The sequence below is a fragment of the Syngnathus leptorhynchus genome, chromosome 14 (assembly GCF_054491065.1).
Source record: "Syngnathus leptorhynchus isolate UIUO chromosome 14, UIUO_Slep, whole genome shotgun sequence".
Classification (NCBI taxonomy): domain Eukaryota; kingdom Metazoa; phylum Chordata; class Actinopteri; order Syngnathiformes; family Syngnathidae; genus Syngnathus; species Syngnathus leptorhynchus.
The window spans coordinates 3607436-3633176 of record NC_141208.1 but is presented as its reverse complement, the minus strand read 5'-3'; the positions used below and the strand labels follow the sequence as shown (position 1 = coordinate 3633176).

Sequence of the window (25741 nt, the reverse complement as noted above, 5' to 3'; positions counted from 1 at the left end):
AATAAAAACTGGTTTGAAAGCTTAAATTTCTCAATGTGGCTTAACCCTGTAAATTGATAAAGCTGCTTTTTCTACAGCGTTATACTCAGATAACAAAAAGTACAATGTTTTTTTAATGTGGGGAAAATAGCACTTTATGATACTGTACGGAATCAAACGTACAGTCATGACATGTCCAGATAGAATTAAAAACAATAATGAATCATTTTGTCAGAATTTTCGGTTCAAGGCTGCTTCTTCTGGTGTGTGCAAATTGACCACCTGGGGGCAGCATAATGCAGGCTTGCGCTGAGACGTCGCAACTTTGCAGTGGACTGCTGAACATTCACAATATTGAACATGTCATGATTATAAACTTGCTACCGCTTCCTCAAGTAAACATGATCGTCATGATATTAGACAATAATATTGTCAACCAATTTCAAGTCTATGAAAGTGAACACAAGTCAGTGGATCATAAAAATGTTTTTTTATTTATTCAAAATAGACTCTTCTATCAAAGTGACAATTATACATAATTACAGGATCTGTACAAAATAATTAGATAAATACCCTCATTTATGCAAACCCGTAATGAGTCCGTTTTAAGGCAACGTGAACCCGAGTCACCCCGATAACGTCATCGGGGTGAACTTGCAGGGAGGTGCCACGCCCCCTCCGCAGACAAAACAAACAAACAAAACAAACAAAGCTCCATGGTCTCGCTTGCACCCCATCACACTCGGGATAGAGGCACCTGCTTGGGGAAGGAAACGGAGCTCCCGGTGCCGGACCTCCAGGTGAGGCCAGTGCTGACGTCACTGTACATGGACCCCCCACCCGCCGAGGACGTCTTGCTCCTCCAGCAGCATCGTGTGCACCACGTCCTCCACGAGTCCAAGGTCTTCCTGGACCACACCCACACGCCCGACGCGATGCCACCCAGAAGCCCCATGAAGTACTTGAGCATGAACACGGCGTAGTCAGGCCGTGGGGGGCCGCCATCCGCCACGGAGGGGGGGCACCCACATTTGTAGCCCGCTTCCCACGCTTGCCGGTTGTGCGCCTCGTAAAAGTAGCACACCGCGATGACGGCAGCCGGCACCGTATAGAGTACTGTGAACACTCCGATTCGAACCATGAGCCGCTGCAGCTTGTCCGCCTTGGCCACGCCGCCGCCCTGGCGCCGGATGACGCGGCGGATGCGGAAGAGAGACACGAAGCCGGCCAGCAAGAACATGGAACCCACGAGTAGGTAGACTAGCATGGGAGCCAGGACAAAGCCGCGCAGGTTGTCCAAATTCCGGTTGCCCACGTAGCAGATGCCCGCCACCGGGTCCCCGTCCACGGAGCCCAGCGCCAGCGCAGCGATGGTTTTCGTGCTGGGGAGGAGCCAAGCGGCCAGGTGGAAGTAGGACGCGTAGCCCGCGATGGCCTCGTTGCCCCATTTGAGCGCAGCGGCCAGGAACCAGGCCAGAGACAGGATAACCCACCAAATGGACGCAGCCATGCCGAAGAAGTAGACCAGGAGGAAGACCAGCGTGCATAGCGCGGGGCCGACGCTGGCCTGCTGTGAGTGATCGACGCCGTGCTGGCGCGTGCATGCCACTTTCTCGTGGCCCGCTGCCAGCCGCAGCAGGTAGCCGGCTGACACGCACAGGTAGCAGGCGGCCAGGAAGATGATTGGCCGCTCGGGGTACTTGAAACGCTCCATGTCTACCAGGAAGGTGGCCACGGTGGTCAGCGTGGACGCAAAGCATAGCGCCGCCCACAGGCCGATCCAGAAGCCGGTGAAGGCGCGCTCCTCGGCGCTGAAGAAGGGGCTGTGGCAGGACGCGGACGCCGCCACGCAGTCAGCCGGCGGCGGGCACTTGGGCGCGGGCGCCTCGTGATGCGCCACCGGGGGTGGCTTGTGCGGGTGTTTGTAGACCGCCTTCTTCCAGGGCTTGAGCGGCGGGCGCTTGGTGGGTGGCACAACACTGCTGGCAGCTGCGACCCGACTCGGGTCCTGCTTGTAGTCCATGCACAGCAAGTCCTGCTGGCCCTGCTCCGGAAGGAGCTCGCACCTCATGCGGTCGGGCCAAGGGAACCCAAACTGCCGCATGAGTGGCGCGCAGCCGGCTCGCGCCCGCTCGCACACGCTCCGGCACGGCGGCAGCGGCTTCTTGTAGTCCTCCAGGCAAATGGGCGTGTACATGCTGCACAGGAAGAAGCGCAGGTCGGCCGAGCACTTGATCTCCACCAGCGCCAGGAACTGGTGCACCTCCAGCCCAGCCTCGTCCTGCGTGTCGTGGTGGAACTGGTTGGGCATATACGTGAGGTTGTAGCCGATGCCCTTGCACATGGGCACCGAGATCTCCTGGCATTGCAGCGGCTTGGCGCCCCAGCAGCGCGAGCGGTGCACGGCCAGCGTGAAGAGGCACAGCAAGAGCGCGCAGCGGGACATGGCCGGACGGACGGACGGACGCCCGCACCTCAGTCGGACGAAGAGCCGAAACGAGTCATGACTGCATGCCCGGCCCGCTCCTCCACGCGTCCCCCGTGCGTCTGTCTGGGCATGCGTGCGTGTGTGCACTCAGTGGGCGGGCTGCGGCTTTTTATACGCGAGGCGACTCGGGCGGGACGAGGCCACGCCCCCAAACCCGAGGAGGGTCGCGGCCTTCACGTCAATCAAACTCAAAGAGCTTCGGCGCTCCAATACACACACTGAATACAAAGGTCCCATTAGCGTGGAATGTCATTAACGGAGTCAACGCTATCGTAAATGAACGAGGCAGGACAATAGTCACTCAAGCCACGTGCTGAAAATACACACAAGAGGCAACATCACTCCAACAAGTCAAGAGAATACCACTGCTTAAAAATTGGACCGAGCCTGGAAAACAAATCGACCCATTTTGTTGGGTTGTTTTGTGCAACCCAGTACTTTTGAGGGCCTATTTAAACCACACATTACAATTCACGAGTCATTTATTTAATCCATTGTTTGAATCTGACTCAGCTGCACGTTGCATTCAGGGAGCGTGCATAATGTGAGAAAAAGAACTACCCTGTCTGTCACCAATCGTCAATACATATTACTGCATATGCTCAATAATGTGTGCACATTAAAATGAGATATGTACCTAATGAAATTAGCCTTTTTTGTGCTTAGAGGCCACAAGAGGTGTTCAGGCCACAGACAGAATGTAGAAAAAAACAAAAACTTTGGTCTCACTGCTGTGATGATCAGATTCACGTACATTGATGAGTTATACTTTGTTAATGTCTCCTTTATTGAGATAATGTTTGAGGTTTTAGTGTGGTTTTATCTACTGTGCGGTTAATATGGTATTGTTAGCCCACCGCAGGGGGTGGTCTGGCTGCAAAGGGAGTCGGCTGTTTGTTTTAACTTCAGTGCAAATTGTTTGATTGGTCGGACGCTGGGCGGATGATTACTGCAACATAGCCCACCCTTTGCGTATGTGTGTGTGTGTTAATTTGACAACCCCGCCCAAAAGAAAAACAAACTAGCGCTTGCTGAGCAGATAAGCGCTAATTAGAGTCATTCACACTTGCCACTGGATTGGTGGGCTTCAAATGGCGCAGACATTGTTTTGTCAGATGGGCTCAAACGCATCGCAAAGCCAATGATGGTGAATTTCTGTCAAGATGTTGCCCCAACTTGTTCACCGTAATAAAAAAAAAAAACTCCTCGCTCTTGCCTTCTCCTCTTCTATGCCAAATATGGCTTTAAATTTCATACAATCAGTTTGTGAGTCTCTTTGCGTTTTGGCTGTGACTCCTTGTTCCCCCTCTTTCTCTCCCTCCCTCCCTGGAGTCCTTCCTCCCTTCCTTCCTCCTGCTTTCCACAGACTGGAAGGCTGGATTCCACCTCACACGTGTTTACTCAAGGAGGGACCCGCAATCAGCAGAGGTGAGATGCGTGGCCCAGGCCACACACACACACACACACACACACACACACACACACACACACACACACACACACACACACACACACACACACACACACACACACACACACACACACACACACACACACACACACACACACACACACACACACACACACACACACACACACACACACACACACACACACACACACACACACACACACACACACACACACACACACACACACACACACACACACACACACACACACACACACACACACACACACACACACACACACACACACACACACACACACACACACACACACACACACACACACACACACACACACACACACACACACACACACACACACACACACACACACACACACACACACACACACACACACACACACACACACACACACACACACACACACACACACACACACGTGGATTGGTTCACCTTCCTTTCGCTCATTAACCAAAGCAAACAATGACGCACGCACATACAATGAAGTTGAGCAAGCATTACACTGGCCTCTACACAATGTCTTCAACGAATATCAAAAAAAATGTAAAGGAAAAAGATTTGAGTGGGTAATTTGACCTTTTTTTTTGTATCAAAAAAATAAAAAGACACAATCTACCCAATATTGACAAACACCAGGGAAAGGACCTATTGGCCAATAAGAATCTGATTTGCGAGGATCCGAAAGGCAACACAGAACCAAGCAGAAGGACCAGACCAAACAAGAAACAAGACCAGCACTTCTTTTGAGCGGATCACAACCGACCAATGGGATCAAGGACAAGCGGGTTCATCACAAGGACCTCTTGCCCGATCTATCTGATGAGTTGCAAAGTTAGATTATTGGTCTGCCGGGACCGAGAGAGGGGAAAATCAGGCGTGACCTCTGAACCTATCAGAAGAGAGAACATCAAGTTCAGTCTTTGGACCTTTGCACCCGCAGTAAAAATTTCACTGCGTTGTAAAAATATGCGCACTCGAATGTTTACAAAGCATCGGGGGATACCTGACGTTATCTGAATGCGTAGATGTCATCCGGAAGAATTTGCAAGCTAACAAAACCAAGTCAACTAAAGTCACGCTTGTTGCTGTTTTGTTAAACTAGCCAAGCAAACGGTGCCGAGGGGGTCAACGTTTGACTCGGGAAGCCAATAGCTAAACCGTTGTTTTTTTTTATTGCATGTGAAAACACTTTGCAGGTTTTTATGCGGGTCAAGGGCGAGCTCGTTAAAAAACAGACTGCCACAAATCTAGCGAGGAACGGCGGCAGGCTGCGGGCTTGTCACCGGGGACACAACAAAAGTCCAGAGCGGCCATATTTGTAGTTCGTAAAGCCGACTTTGAAAACCAAACTTGAAAGTGTCACACATGCTCATTTGAAAGCGTTCCTTTTTGCACTGCAGCCATTTCCGACTGGAAAAAGTAAAGTGGCAAATCCTTTCCCACGCCAAAATGCGCCCGCCAGGCCCACAAGTGGCACAAAGAGAGAGGAAAAAAAAAAAAAAGGTAGCATTTTTGTTCTATTCCTTCACCCCTTCTTCTCGTCTTCCTCTTTTGCACCTGCATCCTTTCTTCCATTCAAGCGGTCCCGGTCCTTTGGTCTTCTTTGCGCTCTCGGGCGCCTCATTAGAACTTCAAGAAAAACATTTTTATTTCCCCTCTCGCTGCTTGCGAGGACAAAAGGGGCCAGTGGTGGGTGGGGGGGGGAGAGGGTTGTCGCAAGCCCCCTCCCTCCCAAGTGTCCATTCAGCTAGGGTGCGGCCTCCAAAGCGCCGGCCAATGTGTCGGCCGAGCCGTACAGTACCGGGGGGGACCCCAAGAACCTTAATGGGGTCCTCATCGGGTCACATGAGGGGAGGTGCCAAGAACATCAAAAAACAAGGAAGTCAAGTGTTGCTATTCTCCATAAAGCCTTCACACAGATTTGAAAGCCTCATGTCGATATTTGTCAATATCGATCGATCATTATGAACGCAAAGGCTCCTTCGTGAGCTCATCTGCACACGTGCGCAGACAAATTGACCCACTTGAGTCTACGCAAATCCCGGCATCATTGTGCTGCTAATTGGGCCCAATGTAAGCAGGTACCCCCCCACACACACCCACTTGATGCCCCCCCCCTCGCTCTACATTGAATAACCTCCTTATCTTCCCAATGAGCAGCCTCCGCCTCTCAAAATGCACTTCAGCTGCTCACAAAGTCACCTCGCCCGACCCAAACCGAGGGAAAGGCGCATGCCGTGCCGCTTTGGGACAACTTGGCCATTCATTCGTAAGACGTGGTACCGCCAGGGCACAATTCTTTTTGCAAATGCAGAAAATGTACGTCACAAAATAAATTGTTAGGCGAAAGGCGCCGTTGTGCCGGCCTAACTTTTTGGCAAACAAACGCGGCATTGAGCGGGAGCGGCGACCGTTCCTGGGAGAAGCGCCGGCACATTCCAGCAAAATCATCGGCGGCAGTGGCGGGACACTTAATGGCATTAACGCAGAAGCGGCACACTGGTGTGCACCCCTCGTGGGAGTTCCACTAAATGCCTTTCCCAGAATTCCCAACATTGCCTTTTTTTTTTTGTTCAGCAGAAGATTCCATTCAGAATCCATTCAGGAATTTCTCCAAGCGAGCGTGAAAGGAGGAAGTGAGCAAAACATTTCCACAAGCACACAATATAACCTTATCCTCATTTTTAAGGATGGAGGGGCAGTTTCACAAAAACCTAAGCAATCAAAGCCGATGGGTAAGCAGAGCTGCATTGAACTTCTTACGATGCACACACTTGCAAAGTTGTTGGCGCGTGACAAACGGAACACCGCCGGAAAGCAAAGCGTCCTCACGTGTGCTTCTCAAACAGCGGAAAAGATCGTCAGTACGTCGCATCCGACACCAAAATAAACATCGGCGGTGCCATGGCGGATCCCCGCTGAGAGGAGCGTCCACCAACGCACGCTTGCTCGCTCGCTCGCTGCGGATGATGTCAAAAGGCAAGCTCCCGTTGAGAAGTGCCAGTGTGATTGACAGCTGCTGACATTTGTGCCCTCATTAGACTTGAAGAAACTCTTGACTTCTTCTTGAACTCGTTTCACTTTTTCTTTCCTAAAAAAAAAATGTCATTCTAATGAGTTACGTGTTTTTTTTTTAATTCTCAAACGATCTCCAAGCTTCGAGGCACGACTGCTTTCGTCATTGCCGTGATGATGATGAGGAGGAGGAGGAAGAGGAGGTGGGCTGACGATGAGGAGGAGGATGAAATAAACGAATATGACGCAAAGAATGAGAAAGATGTGGAAGAGGACGATGATGAGGATGAACAGAACGAGGAGGAGGAAGAGGAGAATGGATGAAGATGAGGGATGACGAGACGGAAGACCACGAGGAGCATAAGGTGGCGTATGAAGATGAGGGAGAATGACGAGCTATGAGGAGGAGGATGAAGAGCCAGGTGAGGAAGACGATGGTAGTGGGCGTGGCCTTCTTATCTGCTTCTGTCTGCCTTTCAAGTCTTAATGAGCACTTTCTGGCCACTTTTGTTATCGGCCAATCATCAGCACGCATCCTCGGTTTCTTCTTCTTCTTCTCTACACAACGCGGCCTGAGAAAATGACGTCGCCCCCTGGGGGCTAATTAGTGGCGTGACCTCACTTATTTACATTTAGAGTGAATCCACACACTGAGGCGGACTTTAAGGGGGGGGGAAGAAAAAAAAAACGTCATTAACCCCTTTGTTAGCGGGTCACCATTCCTATTGCGCTTCATTGTTCTCCACTCGCTTTCTGTCTTGCATGCCACTTCGTGCGGACGCCTGAGAATTAACATTTTCAAATGAAGGTTGACAAGCTTCCCGGCCGGAACAGATTACGCTCGCGTTAAGAAGAAATACAGACCGGTGACACACACACACACACACACACACACACACACACACACACACACACACACACACACACCATAATGCGTGCAGACATTTGCTACTGCAATCACACAAAGTCACTTTCCAGGCCATAAGGGGAAAAAAAAACAAATCTTCATCTGAAGAAGCTCGTCTCGCTTACTTCTGATTCACTGCTTTAATTGTGCCAGCAGTGAAAAGAAAAAGAAAGTCTTGCTGACCAAGTATTTGCTTGGCTTCACTTTTTTACCCGATCCAGCATTTCAACTTACATGCGAAACCTGAAGCGAACGCCGATCCGGTCGAACCCTACTAGAGGGCTCCAAAGGCCTGAAACCTGACTCGGGAATCTCGTGCAAAAGACCTCAACGGCCATTTTGGAAGCCCGCGGGGAGTCACACTCGCCACGCAACTCGCACGTAAGTTTTGGATCACGTGGGCAAGCTGCCAACTTTCTGCCTCTGCTCGTATTTCTCTTGGCCCACGAAACTCTTATTCCAGACGAGGGAGCGTCTGGGACTCCCGGGGCGGGAAACGAGTGGTTCCTTTCCGGCGAAAGGAAAGCGAGAAAAAATATCAGCCTCGTCACAACTTTCCCTGTTGCTTGCTTGCCTGCATTCTTGTATTGTGCACATTGCAGTTGGCCAAAAGTCTTTTCTTTTTCTTGAATTGTATTCATTGGGCCGGCCGCCACCAGCGCGGCTAACGTGACAAATTGGCGGCGACAAAAGCGAGCGGCCCGCTTAACAACGCTGGCTTCTTTGCCCACACCGGAGGGAATTTCCAACACTTCTTTTCTGCCTTTCTTTTCCCGACGTCGTGTCTATGTGAACAACAGTCGTGAAAGGATTTCTTTTTTTTTTTGGGGGGGGGTGCTAATGGGCAGAGGAGGGCCAACTTTGAAGAGGGTGGGGGTCAAGAATCAAAATGGGAATGACATTTGCCATCCGCAGTTTTCTTTGTCAAGGCTTCTTTTCCTTGTTATCTGCATTGCAAATTAGCGCTGGACAAGGTAGGTGGGTGGTGGGGGGGGGGGCTGGGGGGTTCCCACCCCACCACTTCCATCCATCCATCAATCCACCTCATCTCCCCACGCTCACCAACCCCAGCCCAGATGCTCCCATTGTGATAACAGCCTCATTTTAAAGTATCGAGTACTCTTGGAGGCTGTAGATTCCAGCCACCGATACTTAAAAAAAGAACTTTAGGGGCTCAGATAAATGTTTGCAGACGAAGGAAGCGCCAGATCACGTCAGCCGTCAATCACCCACAAATGAGGATGCGGGTGTGTATCTTTGTGCATGTTGCACCCTGCGGAGTGAGCGCACACGCGTGTGCGAGTGACTGACAGCTGCCACATCTTTGCTGACACTCCAAAGTGACTCCACTCAATTGCACTTGCAAGGTTCCGCCGCTATTTAAGGACTTGTGGGTTTGTGCAACTTTCGTCTGAAAGTGACAAAAGAGACATATATTAAGAGCACCCATCGTGTGTACGTGACCAGGAAACAATTAACTTGATTTAATAATCACCTCGGACTGTTTAGACGCACCGAGGGAGGCCTCGCCGGACTGTTTGTTTTCTTTGTATCGTCTTGCGTTTTCCTTCTGGTTTCATGGCCAAGTGGACCTCCGTGACTGCGCGTCTCACACACACACACACACAAAGAAAGCACCCTTCACCCTGCCCGTCTCCCTTGTGGCCCTCGACACCAATCTTCAGATTCCTCCAAAGGTCACGTCGCTCTCATACATAAGAGTGCGCCTCGACGACAGACAGAACTACGCAAACATGCAAACACACACACACACACACCGGTTGTATTCTAACATCTGCAGAAGCATTTATTTATCCAACAGATTGTTTAGTGGTGCATGTGGAACTTTGTGGAACTTCATCCTGACTTCCTGTCACATGTGGCCTCGCAGGACATTTTATTAGGCACGTTTGAATCTCATCTCGTACGAAAACGAGTTCTCCAACCTTCGCGTTTTCTTCATGAACTGACTTTGCTGGAGGTGTCCTAATACTTTTTGCCCAAAATGTCTTTACCTCTCTTCCCAAATGATTTTGTTTCAATGTTTCCGGGTGTCTACAAAGTAGGGCGCCAAGTAGACCATCAGCGCTGGATTGCTGCGATGTCACGCCGATGACACTTATCAAGACGGATTGCTTGGTCGAAACCCCAAATTTCCTCTGATGTCATCGTAACCCTAACCCTCGCCATTTTTTTTTCTTTTTGACTGGCAATTTCCTGCGCATCCCAGCTGATGAGGTTCGGCAGCGAGCGGCGTCCGGTCATTTAATCCCGTCGCCTTTATTACAAGCGCAGCTGTTGAATTCTTGCGCGGTGGCGCAATCTTGCCACATGTGCCAGCCCAAACGAGCAAGTGGCCGCTTCCTCTCATTCTTTTCCCAAGTGCAAAATATTCGACAGAGGCTGCATTTCGAAGAATGGGCTGCTGGTAATTACTGGAGTTCAGCGCTAGCGACCCCCCCCCCCCCTTCCAAAACCCGCTCATCAATTAGCGGCCGTCAGTCCAAGACTTCCTCCTGGGTTCCTGTGGTGACAGCTCCAGATGTTTGTCCCATTCCACGATTGTTGACTTGAACTTGTTCTGGGTTCGCTTCCAGAAACCTGCCGTCTTGCGTCATCTCAATGTGAAAGGTGCTCTCGCTCGCCTCGAGGCAATTCTTGCCAGAAGACTCTCGTTCAAGAGAATTGATATATCTTGCTTATTTCAATAGGAACGTGATATGACGCTTAGCTCCCACACGTCCATAATCCTGCCGACTGCTGTGCAAATTGTATTCTCCTCTGTGCCAGAAGGTCCCTCAGTACATGAATGGCGCAATGGCCCGGCTGCAGGAGAATGACAAATATGCGCGGGTAATAAAAGCTTCCCACTGCAACAATCTAGCCCCTGAGCCTCCTTACAAATTGTTGAGGCAAATCTCATCCGGTCCAAGCTGTCAATCATTTCATTCATTGAGATTGGCTGCCCAAAAAAAAAAAAAAAAACTGAACTGGGGTTCTGTTCAAATTTCAGACCAGGGGCCTCTGGAGAATTTTGGGACTGTACTGTAATAGTATTAGACTTGTACACCCAATGTTGATGGCTGAAGCAGTTTTTTTTTTTTTTTTCCTGACTTTGCAAGAATCCTGGCATTGGCCCAGAATGGGAATATCTGACTTCCTGTTCAATTGTTTTCTGATTATTATTATTTTTGTTCTTTTTTTGTACAAGCCTCCAACTTATGCTTACGTTGCTGAGGGTTGGCTGCGAAGTTCTGAGTGCTGGTCCGAGTGGCCTAATGGAAGTCAGACAAAACATTTCCTGCGGATGATCGAGCGTGTTTGCAAAAGCGTGCCGGGAGTGCACTTGAGACGCAGCCGGAAAGGAAAAACAAGCGCGGTGTCAAGCATCCGCTGCGAACGATTCAATCAGATGAGCAGACAAATTTTATGAGCGCGTTGCAGCGAGGCAAAGAAGTGTGACTTTTGTGCCACGGAACCACGCGGTCCATGAGAACACGTCTTCGGCGGCAAAAAGACATTCTCCCGGGAATGTTTCCCTCTTTCGTCTACTTTGAAAGCGGAGCGGAGGCTTTCCTTCTGTCGATGACGATCGGCGCCGCGTACACGGCCAGATCAAGCAGATGGCAAGTGGTGCGCATTTAAAAAAATAAAAAAAAGGGAAGAGGGGGGGGGGGGGGTCCTGAAACCGGACCCGGAGGGGCACCTGCGCCTCAAGCGCTGAAAGCCAATACACGGGCCTCAAATGGAAGCAGGAAACCGGAGCAGTCCGAAAAAGCTCCAGCACTCCGGGGCCGGACAAACTCTGGAGATCAACTTTGCTTCTCTTTTCAATGAAGCCTTTGTGAACTTGGCCGCAAACGCTGCACAGGGCACAAGAGCGGAGGAAATGTTCTTAAACGCTTGACTCCACTAGTTGCCGACTTCTTGCGTCCGGCGCCTTTGGAGGCCATCGCCAGAGATGTTGCTATGGAAACCGCCCAAATTCATTGACACAAGATATGGCGACATAACCTCATTGACATGAAATTACGATTTTGATGTCACACATGCACCCCAAAGTTAAGACAATTGAAGCTTCAACAAAGTGAACCTTATTAGCGTTCTTGCGAGTCAAACACGAGCTTAGCTAAAGCTAACAGAGCAGCAGCTGCTCGCACAACGCACGGAGTCAACGGCTTTGTCTTCCGACACACTGAAACTCTTGCAGCTTTGTGTCATAAAATCATTCATGAGTCACACAAGAGCAGGAGTGCGGCTCATCCATAATGCAGCCTACCCCCTCCCCCACGTATTCAGCCCAAGACCCTCCAGTGAAGAGAAGCTTTTTCCTCGCTAGCGTCCCACACGCATCATTGTGTGGCGGATTAGCCAACCCCCCCCGCCTCCTCCTCGCCTCTCCATCCACTTCGCCATTGGAAGCCAACCAATTATCATCAATTGGCCGTATTCTCCGGGGTGATTAGCATACACGGAGCACTCTCGGGGGGCTTTGGCACTTATTGAAGCTGTCCGCAGTGTAAAAAGGGCGAACGCTGCTTCTGTGGCCTGGCTGAGCCCGAGCGATAATAAGCGGCGCTAATGAGCTGGCTAAAGACGAGCGGCTGCTTGACACAGACCTGAGCCGGAAAGAAAGAAAAAAATTGCAGAAAATATGATTACAGCCAAGTAAAAAAAATGTAGTCCTGAATTATTTTTGTTAACTAGAAATTAAATTGAAAGATTCTATCCGCCTTAAATGACAAATTAGCCAACATTGGTTGTGAACATTGGGAGGTTTGGGATTCTAAAAAAAAAAAAAAAAAAAATCATGGGTAGTTTCAATTTATTGTGGAGGTATGTCGTCCAAAAGTGTTGAAGCGTTCGCTCGCATCGTTTGAATGAGTGTCTCAAGAAACAAGAATGGCGCTCGCGGGTGACGCCCAACATAGGGTGGCAGTGCCAACAAGTAGCCAACCCCCAGCCGCTTCCCGCCAGGCTGATAATGTGGATGCGCTTAGCCACTGGCACACGAGCGGCAGCGTAATGAATCCTGGGAGGACAGTGAGCGTGCATGGGCGCCTTCCAGCGCTCGTTCATTAGCCGCCGCACGCCGCAAACATCTGTCAGCCGAGCGGCTGGCATCGGCGGCACGGGCCAATTAGCTAGCCGCCTGCACGCAACAGGTTGAAGATAAACAGGACGGCAGTAGCCAAAAGACACAGAGGAACATTCCGGGCCTAACTGTCATTTATGGCAAATAAACACATTTTGTTTGAAGTAGCTTTGATTCAGCTGTTCAGTTCATGTCAATCCCACAAAGGACACCTTCCTTAACTATTGACATTTGGTTACCAGGTAGAACGTTGCGCAAGTCCCCTTCCACGCACTCCCGAAAGCCCCTCAAAGACTCGAGAAACTTCTTGACCCCGAGTAAACAAACGTTGGAATGACGGCAGATGCTTATCGACACGCGCACAATGGCACGCCAGTAAAACGCAAACAGACCCAAAAAACACTGACGGGGACAAGTCGACGCTCGTCTTGGCGTCCTCCTCCCAATCCGTGCAAGACAAATCATCTCTTCCTGAAGCAAGGGGAGAGAGATCCATCATTTGGGGAAGGAATTTTGGGAAGTGAAGCTCATTATTTTCCAAAACTCCATTTGAGAGCATTTGATTGTCACTAATTACGTCACCGATTACGTGGAACCACATTGAGGTTGGGCAAGTTAAGGCGCAGGACATCAAAGAATATCCTTCAAACGCGAGGACCGAGACGTTGTTGCTTCACGCTTGCGATTGTGAAGAAGGCGCTGCTTCCGGCCCACCTCTTGCCTCCGTCCAGGAGTTTAGTCTGCACCTCCGTTCCAGCGCCAAGTCGGCAGACTCCCAGATGCCACTGATTAAGTGGGATACAGGAAGCCAGCATGTAAACATGAAGAAGGGGGGGGGGGGGGCAACTGCTTGGCAGGCTGCTTGACTTGCTGCCTGCCTGCTTTTCTGGCCCATTGAAGCCGTCCCGTCCCTGGACTTGAAAGTCAGAAGACAAAAAAAAAAAAAAAGCAAGGGGAAGCTGATCTTTGTCTTCTCAAGCTTGGAAATTCCTCCAGTCAGAAGGGATGAATGCGGCCCGCCAAGCTACACACAGTCGACATTTATTGAGGTGTGAGGGAGCCGCTGGGCGGCTTGCTTCCGGAAGCCATTGAAGGCCACACACACAAGTAGAAGTGTAAGAAAAACCACATTGCCACATCCAGGAACTACTCAAGCACCTACACGGCAGCAGCTGTAAATTTCACCGCACGTCCCTTGACCACAAATCGCCGGACGTGCAGACATTGTGCTAATCAAGACAAGCGTTGAGGGAACAAATCAAATATTTCCTTTCCGGGCTTTAACCACAAGCACAGGACACTCGGGGAATTTTGGTTTCGAATTCCGGTATCAATGATCCACGATGAAAAGTTAAAAGGCAACGAGCGGATATCTCACGCTTGAAACTTGCTCAAACTAATCAAGCTGATGATGTGTCGGTCATTACCGGAGTTAATACTATAAACAATGCTAAATTTAAATTGAACTTAATTCAAACAAAGTGGCCACGCATTAGCGAGCTCGTTAGCTCCCTCTTGTGGCCGTCGAGCAAATGCAGTCTCTGCTGGTTGGCTCCACCATTGGCGGTGAAAGCATCTCTCGAGCGGGTGGCAGCTGTTCGCATTTCCTGCGTATTGGGTGTCAAGCGACCGGACCCGGGTTTCCCGCTCTTTTGCCGGGCAATTGAGAGAAACGCCGGGACACATGTACACACTCACGCATCATACACACACACACACACACTCACGCTTGTTTACACACGCGTGCGCACACAAGCACGATTCCAAAGCAGCTGCTCAATTGATGCGAGGATGACTTTTACGCGCGTGCACGTCTTGCATAGGTCAGCTACTATACGCCGTGATTTGATTACTGCTGAATGCGTGACTGTCAGCACAGTGGCGGTCAGCTGCGGCCATATTGAATTATGGATTGGATTTCAGCGGGCTAAAAGTGCCCCACCCTTTGACACCCCCGCGGCTCGTTTAGCACGTGACAACTTTGGGTAAAAATATCAAGTGTGCATACTGGTTTTGTCAAAAACAACGGTTTCTGACTAAAAAGCGGAGAAAAGTAGATTGTAGTGAAAGTCTATACATCAAGTATAATACTGACTTGGATTTTGGGACATATTCAACTCCAAATAAAGACCGAGAAGGTTTTTTTTGAAGATACACAATTCATAAAAGTGCCACAACTCAGTCTGGCGTTTGCTGGCAGACGATGATTAATGACATCACATTCTTTTCGCCCTGCTAATGTTCTTCAGTTGGGTATGTAAACAGCAAGCGAGCAGACTTTCCTAGCGACACGCTTCCCAGATGCAAACAAAACTCAACTTAAAACCGATCGGGAACTTTCAAAGCGGCCGGGCTCCATAATGATTGGCTGGAGCCTTTTGGGTTGGGGTTGACTTGCGGTTGGCGAGGGCCCCCAGAGCAGGCCCACGTAGCAGCCATCCCGAGAGAACGCCAAACGGGAACCCTGCCCCCCCCCCCAACCCCCCGCAACTCGAACGTCAGGGGGTAGCCATCTGGGCTGTGAGCGTTGCACGTCTGGATCATCGTCAGGTTTTATTTGCGCTGTTAAAGGCGCTCGCTAAAAGTGTCAGTGGCAAATTTGTTTAAAAATAAACGTGGTGAACTTGTGAGGCCTTAAACACTTGCTGTCAGGACGCATTTTGTGGTTTGCTTTCAACAACATGAGATGTGACTGACTTTGGAAGAAATGCATGGGTGGATTTCTATCTTATCTATTTTGTATCATTATGCATCGATTTTGGGACAAGGGAGCAATTTCATGTCATATTTTCTTTTTTCCCCCGACAATTATACATACAAGAGGAGCATCAACACAAAAGCTGATAGAAAACAATAAAACCAAGTTGTCCATTACCTTGCACAGGTGTCATTCCCGTTCCAGGTGGCCGACAGTGGCGTCTGTCAAGTTCAAACAAGCTAGTTCCAAAATGAAACGGCCATCCATATTGTCCAAACGGGGTGTAAATGATTGCAAAGGAGGCTCCTGTCTCTTGCGTAATGGCGATCAACAACCTTAACCAACGTGTTTTCTTTTTCCCGCATCAACTTATATGAGAAGAGTTGGAAGTCGAGTTGCCTAGCAAACTACTCTTTATCATTGCTAGTCATCAAGGTCCGGTGTCGTGCTTCTTTTCCAGAGCTAGCTGGTTATCTGATCACTTCAGTCAGGTGTGATGCAGCAAGGAAACAACCGGGTGCATCCGGGTGTGCACACTATTTAGTGCACAATTAAGGGGTTGCGCCATTATGTGTCGTGGGGGGGCACGAATGTGCTCAACACAGCGCAAACCTCAATTGCAGCACGAAAATAATGGAAGAGATGTACAACTAAGGAAATTGAAAAAAAAAGCAAATGAATACAGTTTAACATATTTTTTTTCTTTTCATTCACAATAAATAGTCGGAGACATGCCGTTTCGTTGTGACAATTACGGCGTGCCGGTCATCTGTTAGGTTGTGCTGCTACCTAGTGGTCAAAATGTGAACAACATGCGCTCCAGAAAACCTCCTATCCCAAAGGACACGTATCATGAAAAATTTTTTTGCTTTTAAAATCTTTTTTTTTGTGTGTATCTGGCAAGTTAGGACTTCAGTATATATTGTGTTGAATAACAACTAGTTTTAAAATATATCACATTAGCTTCCAGTTGACACGATGAGGACCAACTTAACAAATTCTAACTAGCGTTTTGTTTAAGGCAAAAGAGTATCGAAAACACAAAAGCATCACAATCAAAGATTTAATACTGTGTACACACACTGACACACAAAGGACAGAACTCTTGCACACCAATGTTTGCGACACATGAGCAACAACAAAGACAAAACAACAACAAGATAAGGCTACATTTGTAGTGCTCCATTCAGTACGTCATTTCAAGTGCATAAGTCGAGAATATAAATTACAGTAACAGCCTGTGACTTTCTATATCATTTTTGTGCACGTGTGTTTTGTTAAATGTGCCTAAGATAGCAGCAGCCAATGTGACATTCAGATGGCGGCCGAGGAGTCGCCTTCTTTGGCCCGGAAGCGACCAACGTGCTCCAGCTGACCCGAGTCGGACACATCGTAGCTTGTCTTGTACTTGGCCAGGATCTTCATCAGGGGGCGGAGCTTCAGCCACCACTGCTCCTTGGGGATCCTGTGTCTGAAAGAGGTCGAGTGGAGTCAGTCACCAAAATGCTGTGTTTTGCAGACTTGCCTGCCAAATTTCATGTTACTAAATCAAAGTGAATCTTGGAATCAAAATGGTAAAAGTTCTTACTCAAAGTCGGTCTCGTGTTTGAGCTGCGCCACGGGCTGGAAGAGCATCGCTCGGCGTCTCATGCCCAGCAGGCAGGCGCTGTCCTCGGAGTTGGCGAACACTCGCCCTGCGTGTCCAAAGATTCACATATGAAGCGGCGAGAGCTCGCTCGCGTGATAGCCGTTCCACCTTTTACCTCCTTTGAAAGACTCCTTCATGGTCTTGGTGAGCCACTGGACTGCTTTGGCCGCAACTTTGGTGCCAAAGTTTCTGTCAAAGGGAGACGGAGCGCCACCCTGTGGAGAAACATTCGATGTGGACTTTAGAGAGAACGTCGGCACAGCCCTGCATGAATACCAAAGTGTTTCTCCATCATTAATTTGAATGACAAAAAAGCTGCTGTTGACATGGGCGGTACCTGCTGCATGTGTCCCAAAATGTTCTTTCGGCAGTCAAACACCCCTCGACCCTCTTCTGAGTAAAGTTGGTAGATGAAATCGGTGGTGAAGTTCTCATTGCAGTTCTCATTCCTGCACACAAACACAACATTGAATCGGCCCCAAGCAGAGAAGGCGCCCCCCTCCCCTCTTTCTCACCTGAGCACCAGACCCCTCTGGATGGTGGTCTTCATCTTCTCCGTCAGATGTTCCACGTTACCCTCCGAGGAACAAAAATCAGTTTGACTTAGCGAGATGAAATGAAAGATGAGATGTCCCGTCAAATTTGGAGCTCATCTTGAAGCACGGGTGGCCAGAGAAGGAAGATCTACCTGCAGATCTCGGATGTCAAAGGGTTCCTCATAGATGTAGACGGTGTCGGCGCCAGCCGCCAGCCCGCCCACGGTGGCCAGGTAGCCGCAGTAGCCGCCCATGGTCTCGATGATGAACACCCTGCGCTTGGTGCCGCTGGCCGACTGCTTGATACGGTCGCACGTCTGCCGAGATTCACGCCGGCGTCACGCACCGAAGCGGCTCTTCGTCGTCACAAATTTCAACAATACAACTTGACAGAAATGCCATGTTCAAGCAGGGACCGTCTTACCTGCTGACCACGGTTACCATGGCGATTTCACATCCACAACAACAACAATGACGGGCAAAGACGGCGGTTACCTCCACGAGGGCGTTGAGGGAGGTGTCTGCGCCGATGCTGAGGTCGGTGCCGGGTACGTTGTTGCTAATGGTGGCGGGCAGCATGCACAGCGGCACGCAAAACTCCTCAAAGCGCTCGCGAGCCTCATACAGCTGTAGGAGCGACTCCAGGCCCTGACGGACGGACGCACGGACGCCCGCGGGCCTCGTTACGCTGTGCCGGCATGCCTACAGCTAACCGTGTGTGTCTTTTGATGGCGTAAGAGTTCCTATATACGTGTCAATTCCTTTCTTTCTACAAGCACACAACTTTTTTTTGCGTCACGATATCTTGGTGTGCTGTACGTGCGTTCATGTCTTTCCCTCTCTGAGTTGCACGATAACGTCTATGTTGTTATCACGCCGTGTGGCACAAGACTTTTTGTGCGTTTGCGGCTTGGCGTTGGCTCTCTCCACTCGACCGAGCGGTCGCGGCTCGGAATGAGGCGACGCCGTCTGTCAACGCGTCACCGTGTTGACGCGAGACTTGATAAAGCGGCAATCCCATTTTTAGCTAGGACACCATTCCTTCAACATGGCATTCAGTCCCTCCCTCGCGCCCTCGCACGTCACGAGAACGCAACAAACTCCATCCCGCACGCTCGTTCTTTGTCAGCTGTTGACCAAACAAACACAAGTGAATTGAAGGTCACGGGATGACAGGACTTACCTGAGGGGTAGTTCTGTGCTACTTTGACTAAGTTACTTTTCAGTTCACAAAGACGTTTTGGAGGAGCAATTATTTGCAGCAGTCAAAAGCTGACCTTTTACCTAGAAAGAATTCAAGCGGCCTTTGGTACGAGCGAGCGTCTGCTGTGAACGCTCACTCATCGCCGGCACACACATGCGCATGCACACACGCACGAGCATGCCGACTTACATCCGTTATGGCGTTGAGCGCCGTATCGCAACCGATACTGAGGTCCGAGCCCGGTATATTGTTGGACACCGTGGCGGGGACCATCACCATTGGCACGCACAGCTCGCTATATTTGTCCCGTGCCGACGAAAGTTCCAGCAGTCCCATGTAGGCCTGCGAGGGTCACAGCCCGTTTGCGAGGACACAAACGAAAAAAAGTTGTTTTTTAAACGAGGGAAAGCTCTCAAAGCGGCCATTGGTTTCGTATAAATGAGCCTTCAGCCGAATTTGGGGAAAGACACCAAAGAAAAGCCAAACACAAGTTAGCGGCTAAGCTATGCCGTCGCCAACAATTGCTACCGCTAGCTGAGTTTGCGTCATGCACATGAAAGACAAAGCGGCTAAGGGGCCGCATCTTCATATTGTTAACCAAACAAACAATAGCGGGGGTGACGTGCAACGATGGGAGGAGCCAAGGGGAGAGAGCCAATCACAATGCGCACATACACAAAAACACTCCAGAGAGACAAGGTGGATTTCTGTCTTGAAACCTTATTCCTAGTTTCCTCTGATCTTAAAGCATAACCATGTAAGATCTTCCTTTTTTTAAAACTAAACCAGCCCTAACCCTTGCTTGAAACCCTACTTTGAAAACCTAACTCAAAACCCTACCCCAGGCCTCCAACCCTGTCGCGATACCCTCCCTTGCTTGAAACCCTATTCCTATCTTAAAACCCTACTCCTGTCTTGAAACTGACACGATGAGATCACGTTTCTCAAACCAAAGCGACAACACAGGCTGCACAATTCTGAAGTATGGCAAATGAGCGAGCAGATGTCATTAGCGTTAGCTCTGTGCAACAGCTAAATGCCGCCATCATTGTTTGTACCTCAAATCCCCCGATGACGAGCAGCGCGTTAATGTTGTGGGCGGCCATCTGCTGGGCGATCTGCTCCAGATGTTTCCCGGGAAGTGTTCTACGCCAGCGTGCCCGCCAAAAGTCCACTTAGTCCCAAAAAAGTTGCAGCAAGTGCATTGAGGCATACCGTTTGGTGCCAAGCAGCGAGCCTCCTTGTCCCGTCCAGCCTCCGACGTCGCCCCACTTGATCTCCTTGATCTGATTGACGCATATGCAAAGCAATAAAAGGGGAAATCAATCAACTTTGAAGCATTGTAAGCGTAACAGTGACTTTTCAGGCTCTTTGTATTATTTGGGAATCCCGCGACGGCGTAATCAGAGCCGAGCTGGGACGACAGCGGCATCCTCACTCTTCTGCTTATCTAAACTTCCTCCTGCCTGGTGCCACTTGTTACACTGACCTGTGAGGAATGTCTCTTTCCGCCGAGTTTAATTTAGTGCCGGCTGCTATTTGTTAGCTCATACGTCAGCACGCCAAGTTTAGCGCTCTGACCTTGGGTGGGCTTGGCAATGCAGAGAACAAAGAGAGACAGCGACGGTGTTGTTGCCGCGTTCCAGACTAAGGCGTGAAATTCTCACAAAAAAAAAGTCTGTCAAAGCCACGCCCGAAAAAATGCAAAAAGTCTCACCTGGCCCTTGTAAAATCCCTCGAAGCCATCGCTCACCGCAAACATTTTATGGCCTTCGGCGATGCCCACCCGGACGGCGGAGCGCACGGCCGCGTTCATCCCGGCGGCGGGCGCCCCCACGTTCAACACCGCCACGTTGAAGGAGCTCTGACGAGGAAAGGCTTTTCTATCAAAGGCTGCAACATTTAGCGGTGAGCATCCAAAACATGCTATGATGCAACCGAGCAGCAGGAAGCCCAAAACTCGCATTCAAGTGCACGCGTGTCGTCATGTGCACAGCCAAGACGAGGATGCGCACTTGATGTCAAAAAAATAAAGCTTCCAAGTATTTGAAACCCATTTATATCTATATATACATATATATATGTATATATATATATATATAAAATTACTATTCTAATAAAAATTGTATCAACCATGCAATAGCTCCGCCCCTCATATGAGTGGCCCCAATGCACCTGTGCAGGAAGTACCTCGCTGGACTATCGTTAACATGTGTCAGAGTGGCTGAAGGGGAGACACACGACGTCCGATTCGTTACCTCTTTCCGCAAACGTTTGCTCTATAGTTGCCATCCGTCAAAATGGGTGCTTACGTGCGGAAGCTCAGAGTCGGCCTTGCGGTTGCAGAGAAGTCTGTACGTGGTCAGGTTGTTCTCAAAGCTCCTGCAAAGGAGACAAATACATCCTCATCATTTAAAAGGATGATTTTTTTTTTTGCTTCAGTTCAACGGACATTACGCTACTCCCTCTGGTTGAGTTTCTTGATATTGTAGCCACTATGAGGCTGTTGACTCATTTTTGTTTCATGATAAATGAAATACCTGCCCCGCAGCCTGACGGCGTCCTCAAACTTCTTTTCATCCATGGCCTTCTGCACTTCCTGTGTCTGAACACACACACACAAAATGATGGTAAAAAATGGCACGAGGGGCCGGGCCGGTGGTCTTACCATCTGCACGCACTCCATGAGGGGCAAGCGCACGGCCTGGTTGCCCACCAGCGACACCACACAGGCGGGCGTGCCGGAAGAAGCCTCCAGCAAGGCCAGCACCGCCTCCACGCCCATCCGGCTAGCCTGTAGCGAGGTTGAGGGGGGGGGATTCAACGTCAAGCTCCGTGTTTCGGAGCCGCCGCGTCTTACCAGGATCCTGTCAAAGGCCGACGGGGTTCCTCCTCGCTGCACGTGGCCCAAGATGGTCACCCTGGTATCGAAGCCCAGGTTGCGCACAACCAGCTAACGGGCACAAAATGGCTACGTATGATGTCTGTAGCGTAAGCGCGGCTCCGTCTCGAGTGGACTTACATCTTTGATGTAGTCTGGCGTGATGGCTTTGTTGTGGCAGTCGATGGCGCCTTCAGCCACGATGATGATGTTGAGTCTCTTCTTGTCAGCGCGGTTCTGCCGGGAAAGATAAGAACACGCCGACTGCAAGTCAGGTTTTCCATTTCATTTTTACTCTTTGCTAACTTTGTGCTAAGTAAATCTATGGCGCAACGCTTGATCCAGAAGAGGCCATATCAAGACTGGGGGGGGGGGGGGGGGGGGGGGCCTGAGCTGTTACCTCAGAGAGCTTCTGGCACATGTTGTCCTCCCAGCCGTCTTCGGGAGGCATTTCAGGAAAAAACACCCAGTCAGCTCCGCAGGCCAGAGCGCTAACCAACGCCAGGTATCTGCACACGGTACATCGTCCCATGTGATACAGCCACGTCGGCGGCGGCGGCGGCTATCTGGCCGGGCCGGCACCTACCCGCAGTGTCGACCCATCACCTCCAGCACGAAGGTCCTCTGGTGGCTAGACGAGAATGCAAAGTAAAAAGTCAGTAGCGAGATGGTGGTTGAGCGTGCGTTTGCAGACGGACCTCTGAGCCGTGGTCATGATGGCGTCCACCACCTCGATGATGCGGTGCAGCGCCGAGTCGGTCCCGATGGTCATGTCGGTGCCACAGAAGTCGTTGTCGATGGAACCCACCATGCCCACGATGTGCAGGACCGAGTTGCTGCGTGCCGCCTCCTCGCCGATTGCGCCTGCCAAATCAAAAAGGGAGTGTTTTCCATGGGCTCCATGCCCACGTGTGAAGTTCTCACCCACCCTTCTGCACTAGCTCGTCCAGGAGTCCGCTCCACTCCTCCCGGAAGAGATTGGCCCCGGTCAGACTTCCGTCTCCGCCGATGACGCAAAGGTTGCTGATGTTCTTCAGCACCAGGTTGCGCGCGGCCTCCAGGCGACCCTCGCGGTTGCGGAAGGCTTTGCAGCGAGCGCTGCCGATCACTGTGCCGCCCTGTGGGGTTTGGGGGCGGGGCCAAAGGTCAAGAGGGAGCATTTGCCACCTGACTGGTTAAGCAATGTCTGTGTTGCGCTCACCACTTGCAACATGCTGGAGACGCTTTCCCACGACGCCTCCTCGATGTTGGCGCCGCCGTCCACCATGCCCTGGTAGCCCTGTGGAACGCCACTTTGCTCACATTCAATGCGGTCGCTCACTTTGGACGATCTCGATATTGGATGCGCATCAGAAACACAGAGAGACACACTCTGAAGCTTGCCTACTCCAATCACATCACCGTCTGGAAAGACCTTTCTTCAAATAATGATAATTTACGACCTGAGGGCACGTAGGTTTGATTCCCCTAAAAAAAAGTCAGATGCAATTTGCGCGGCAGGATGTTGCTTGTCTTCATTAGCGATGAAAATGGAGCCTCCTAAACATGTTGTCGTTCTGAATAATCAAATCACTCCGTTGAGTCATCAGAAACACTACGAAACATTCATTGGAGGAAAAGCAAAAGCTGTATGCCCGACTACCTGCCAAAGTAAAAGCAAGAGCAAGAGGAGCTGAGTGAGTGCATGTTTGGACTCTTGCAGGAGAAAAAAAATGGAGTCAGCTCGGATCAGGACCCTGATCCAATTAACAATTCAACCGACGCTCAAAGTTGCCACTCGGCGAGCTCGAGGCAGTGTCACTCTTTGCGTATTGGCACATTTTCTGCACTTGTTTCATATTTTGCTGTTGTGTTGCTATCTTACCTCATGTATAAAATAGACTTTGGCTCCCACATAAATTCCCATCCGGACCACCGCCCGGACTGCCGCGTTCATCCCTGAGAAAAGAAGAAAATGAACTTACGTTAGTGTTTCTTTCAAAATAAAACGAATAAGGTATGAGGCCTGAAATCACACATTGGATGCAAATCCAAAGAACTCAGATTCATATTTACTAGTATCTCCACGATACAGACAACACAAAAATGTGTTGTCACAAACACGCGCGGATGCACCATCATGGCTTGAGTGAGCGCGTGTTCGTGCGCGTGCGTGCGTCCATTCATTGCCTCGACTTGCAGCTCCTCACGTAGGCGCTGCGTCGTTTTTCTACAGCGTGCATCAAGCTTTCACTAAAAACCAACCTCGCTTGCCTTCAGCGTAAAAGCAATCTAGTCTAAGCCAAGACAGCTTCTCTTGTTGTGAAAGTCACATAACGGAAACGAGTGCATTCCATGGTGTTCGCGTGACGCACTCACGACTCATCGTCCGCGCTTGTGTGACAAGAATTCTTAACACTTAAAGATAAAAAGTCGACATTCGTTAAAACAATTAAAAGGACATAATTCTGATTTAAAAAGAGTTTTGTTCGTAAATGCAAATCTGTTTCTAGTGAACGGACGGATTTTCTTTTTAATCGAAGTAGCACTTGTTGATGTTGACGCGCACGCTTGCGCCTGTGTGCGCGCGTGTGTGCGTGTATAGACAATGCTATTGCGTAACCTGCCAATAAAACACGATTAAAAACCACACCAATGCTCCCCAGCGAGAACGCTTACATTTATTGATAGTAAAATATAATCCTTTGAATTATTAATAATTATAAATGTACTCGGGCTGGGGATTTTTTTTCTTTTTTTTTTTTTGGTGCAGTCTCTAACACACCTACGTTTTCTGGCATTCACTTGCTGCGCAAACGGCATTATTCCATTATCGGACATCACTTCTAATCATCTGATCGCAAACTGCTGCTTTTTCTTCAAATTTATTCAGTGACGACACGAAAAGACCCCGGAGTGTCGGAGTGTTCAACAAGAAAAGCAGTTCATTTAAAACTGTCTGGCTTTGATGCAACGAGATAAATAATGAGCGCGGCCAAATGAGTAGTTTTCTTGCCTCTTTTTCAAATGATGGCACTTCAAAAAGAGGCAAGAAAAAATATATAATAAAAGGATGAAGGCCCCCACCCCCTCCCAACTTGTCTACAAATGGAAGCCGGGAATCGCGGCTCTCACCTTGGGCATCTCCGCCGCTGGTCAGCACCCCGATGGACTTTCCTTGGCCGGACAAGTTCTCAAAGAGCTTGCGGGTGTCTTGTCTTTTAGGGGCCGACATGTCTTGGCTGGCCTCTTTCCTACTCGATGTCCTCTTCCTTCTCGTCTCCTCTCCTCTTGGCAGTGTGCAGCAAGTTGTGGACAGCAGGGACGACAGCGGGGCCCGCTCGGATGGAGCGAGCGAGCAGCCAAGCAAGGAAGCTGGAGCGACTGCAGTGGGTGCCGCCCCCAATTTACAAAGCTTTAAACAGAGTCACAATGGCTCACTATGCCTTGACGAGACTAACCCAGGTTCAATTGGAAAAACAATTCGCAAGTTCTTCAAGTCGACATGGAATACACGCTAGAGTAAACAGCAGTGCTTTTAAAATTATTGTCATTCATGTTGATGTTCATGCGAGAGTCGCAAGAAGAAAAAATATCAAAGTGAGACTTCGTGTTATTTTGATATCTGATAAATTGCCGGAGGCTCGGCAAAGATCCGACTGGCCAATGATGTCAGGGCTTTTGTGTACGTGACATTTATCCCAGCCAATGGACGTCACATTTTTGCAAGCGAGTCTGTTTGCTTGCCTGCACGCGCGGGGGGCGGGAGCTCTGTCTTCTCGGGTGGCCTCCACCACCCCATAAGCTCATGGGTTCGAAATAAAAAATGTATATCATAACGTCCACATCCATGTCTTATA

At 49.8% G+C, this 25741-nt stretch overlaps 2 protein-coding genes across 5 annotated transcripts; both read right to left on the bottom strand.

The window, feature by feature from the left end:
• Positions 1-457: 457 nt before the first annotated feature.
• On the bottom strand, positions 458-16120 carry LOC147046068 (frizzled-8-like). Of its 2 annotated transcripts, XM_085930248.1 has the most exons (2): positions 15811-16120; positions 458-2278 (listed from the first exon to the last, which is right to left on the bottom strand). In XM_085930248.1, the coding sequence occupies exon 2, from the start codon at positions 2174-2176 to the stop codon at positions 716-718; it is 1461 nt and encodes a 486-aa protein (XP_085786374.1). In that variant the 5' UTR covers positions 2177-2278; positions 15811-16120; the 3' UTR covers positions 458-715. The 2 variants fall into 2 exon arrangements, with proteins under 2 accessions (XP_085786374.1, XP_085786373.1); XM_085930247.1 differs by lacking the exon at positions 15811-16120 and having other exon boundaries at positions 458-2462.
• Positions 16121-16682: 562 nt separating this feature from the next.
• Positions 16683-25536, bottom strand: LOC147046067 (ATP-dependent 6-phosphofructokinase, platelet type-like). 3 transcript variants are annotated; one of them, XM_085929661.1, is made up of 23 exons: positions 25017-25536; positions 23767-23840; positions 23104-23181; positions 22831-23020; positions 22601-22766; positions 22489-22533; positions 22303-22411; positions 22044-22139; positions 21882-21974; positions 21690-21815; positions 21562-21626; positions 21334-21403; positions 20739-20885; positions 20237-20307; positions 20080-20167; positions 19211-19363; positions 18313-18465; positions 17970-18134; positions 17797-17858; positions 17619-17730; positions 17397-17496; positions 17222-17327; positions 16683-17104 (listed from the first exon to the last, which is right to left on the bottom strand). In XM_085929661.1, exons 1-23 carry the CDS (start codon positions 25114-25116, stop codon positions 16948-16950), a joined length of 2526 nt encoding a protein of 841 aa, XP_085785787.1. In that variant the 5' UTR covers positions 25117-25536; the 3' UTR covers positions 16683-16947. The 3 variants fall into 3 exon arrangements, with proteins under 3 accessions (XP_085785787.1, XP_085785786.1, XP_085785785.1); XM_085929660.1 differs by lacking the exon at positions 18313-18465 and having other exon boundaries at positions 25017-25535; XM_085929659.1 differs by lacking the exon at positions 19211-19363 and having other exon boundaries at positions 25017-25534.
• Between the last annotated feature and the right edge of the window lie 205 nt (positions 25537-25741).

Excerpts from the sequence above, each read along its gene's own strand:
- LOC147046067 (XM_085929661.1), bottom strand. The coding sequence starts at position 25,116 with ATGTCGGCCCCTAAAAGACAAGACACCCGCAAGCTCTTTGAGAACTTG. Across the intron at positions 21,404-21,561 it reads GCCGTCAGGCTGCGGGGCAG|GAGCTTTGAGAACAACCTGA; the intron begins GTATTTCATTTA and ends TCTCCTTTGCAG. Across the intron at positions 17,497-17,618 it reads TTTTGGGACACATGCAGCAG|GGTGGCGCTCCGTCTCCCTT; the intron begins GTACCGCCCATG and ends GTTTCTCCACAG.
- LOC147046068 (XM_085930247.1), bottom strand. The coding sequence starts at position 2,425 with ATGTCCCGCTGCGCGCTCTTGCTGTGCCTCTTCACGCTGGCCGTGCAC.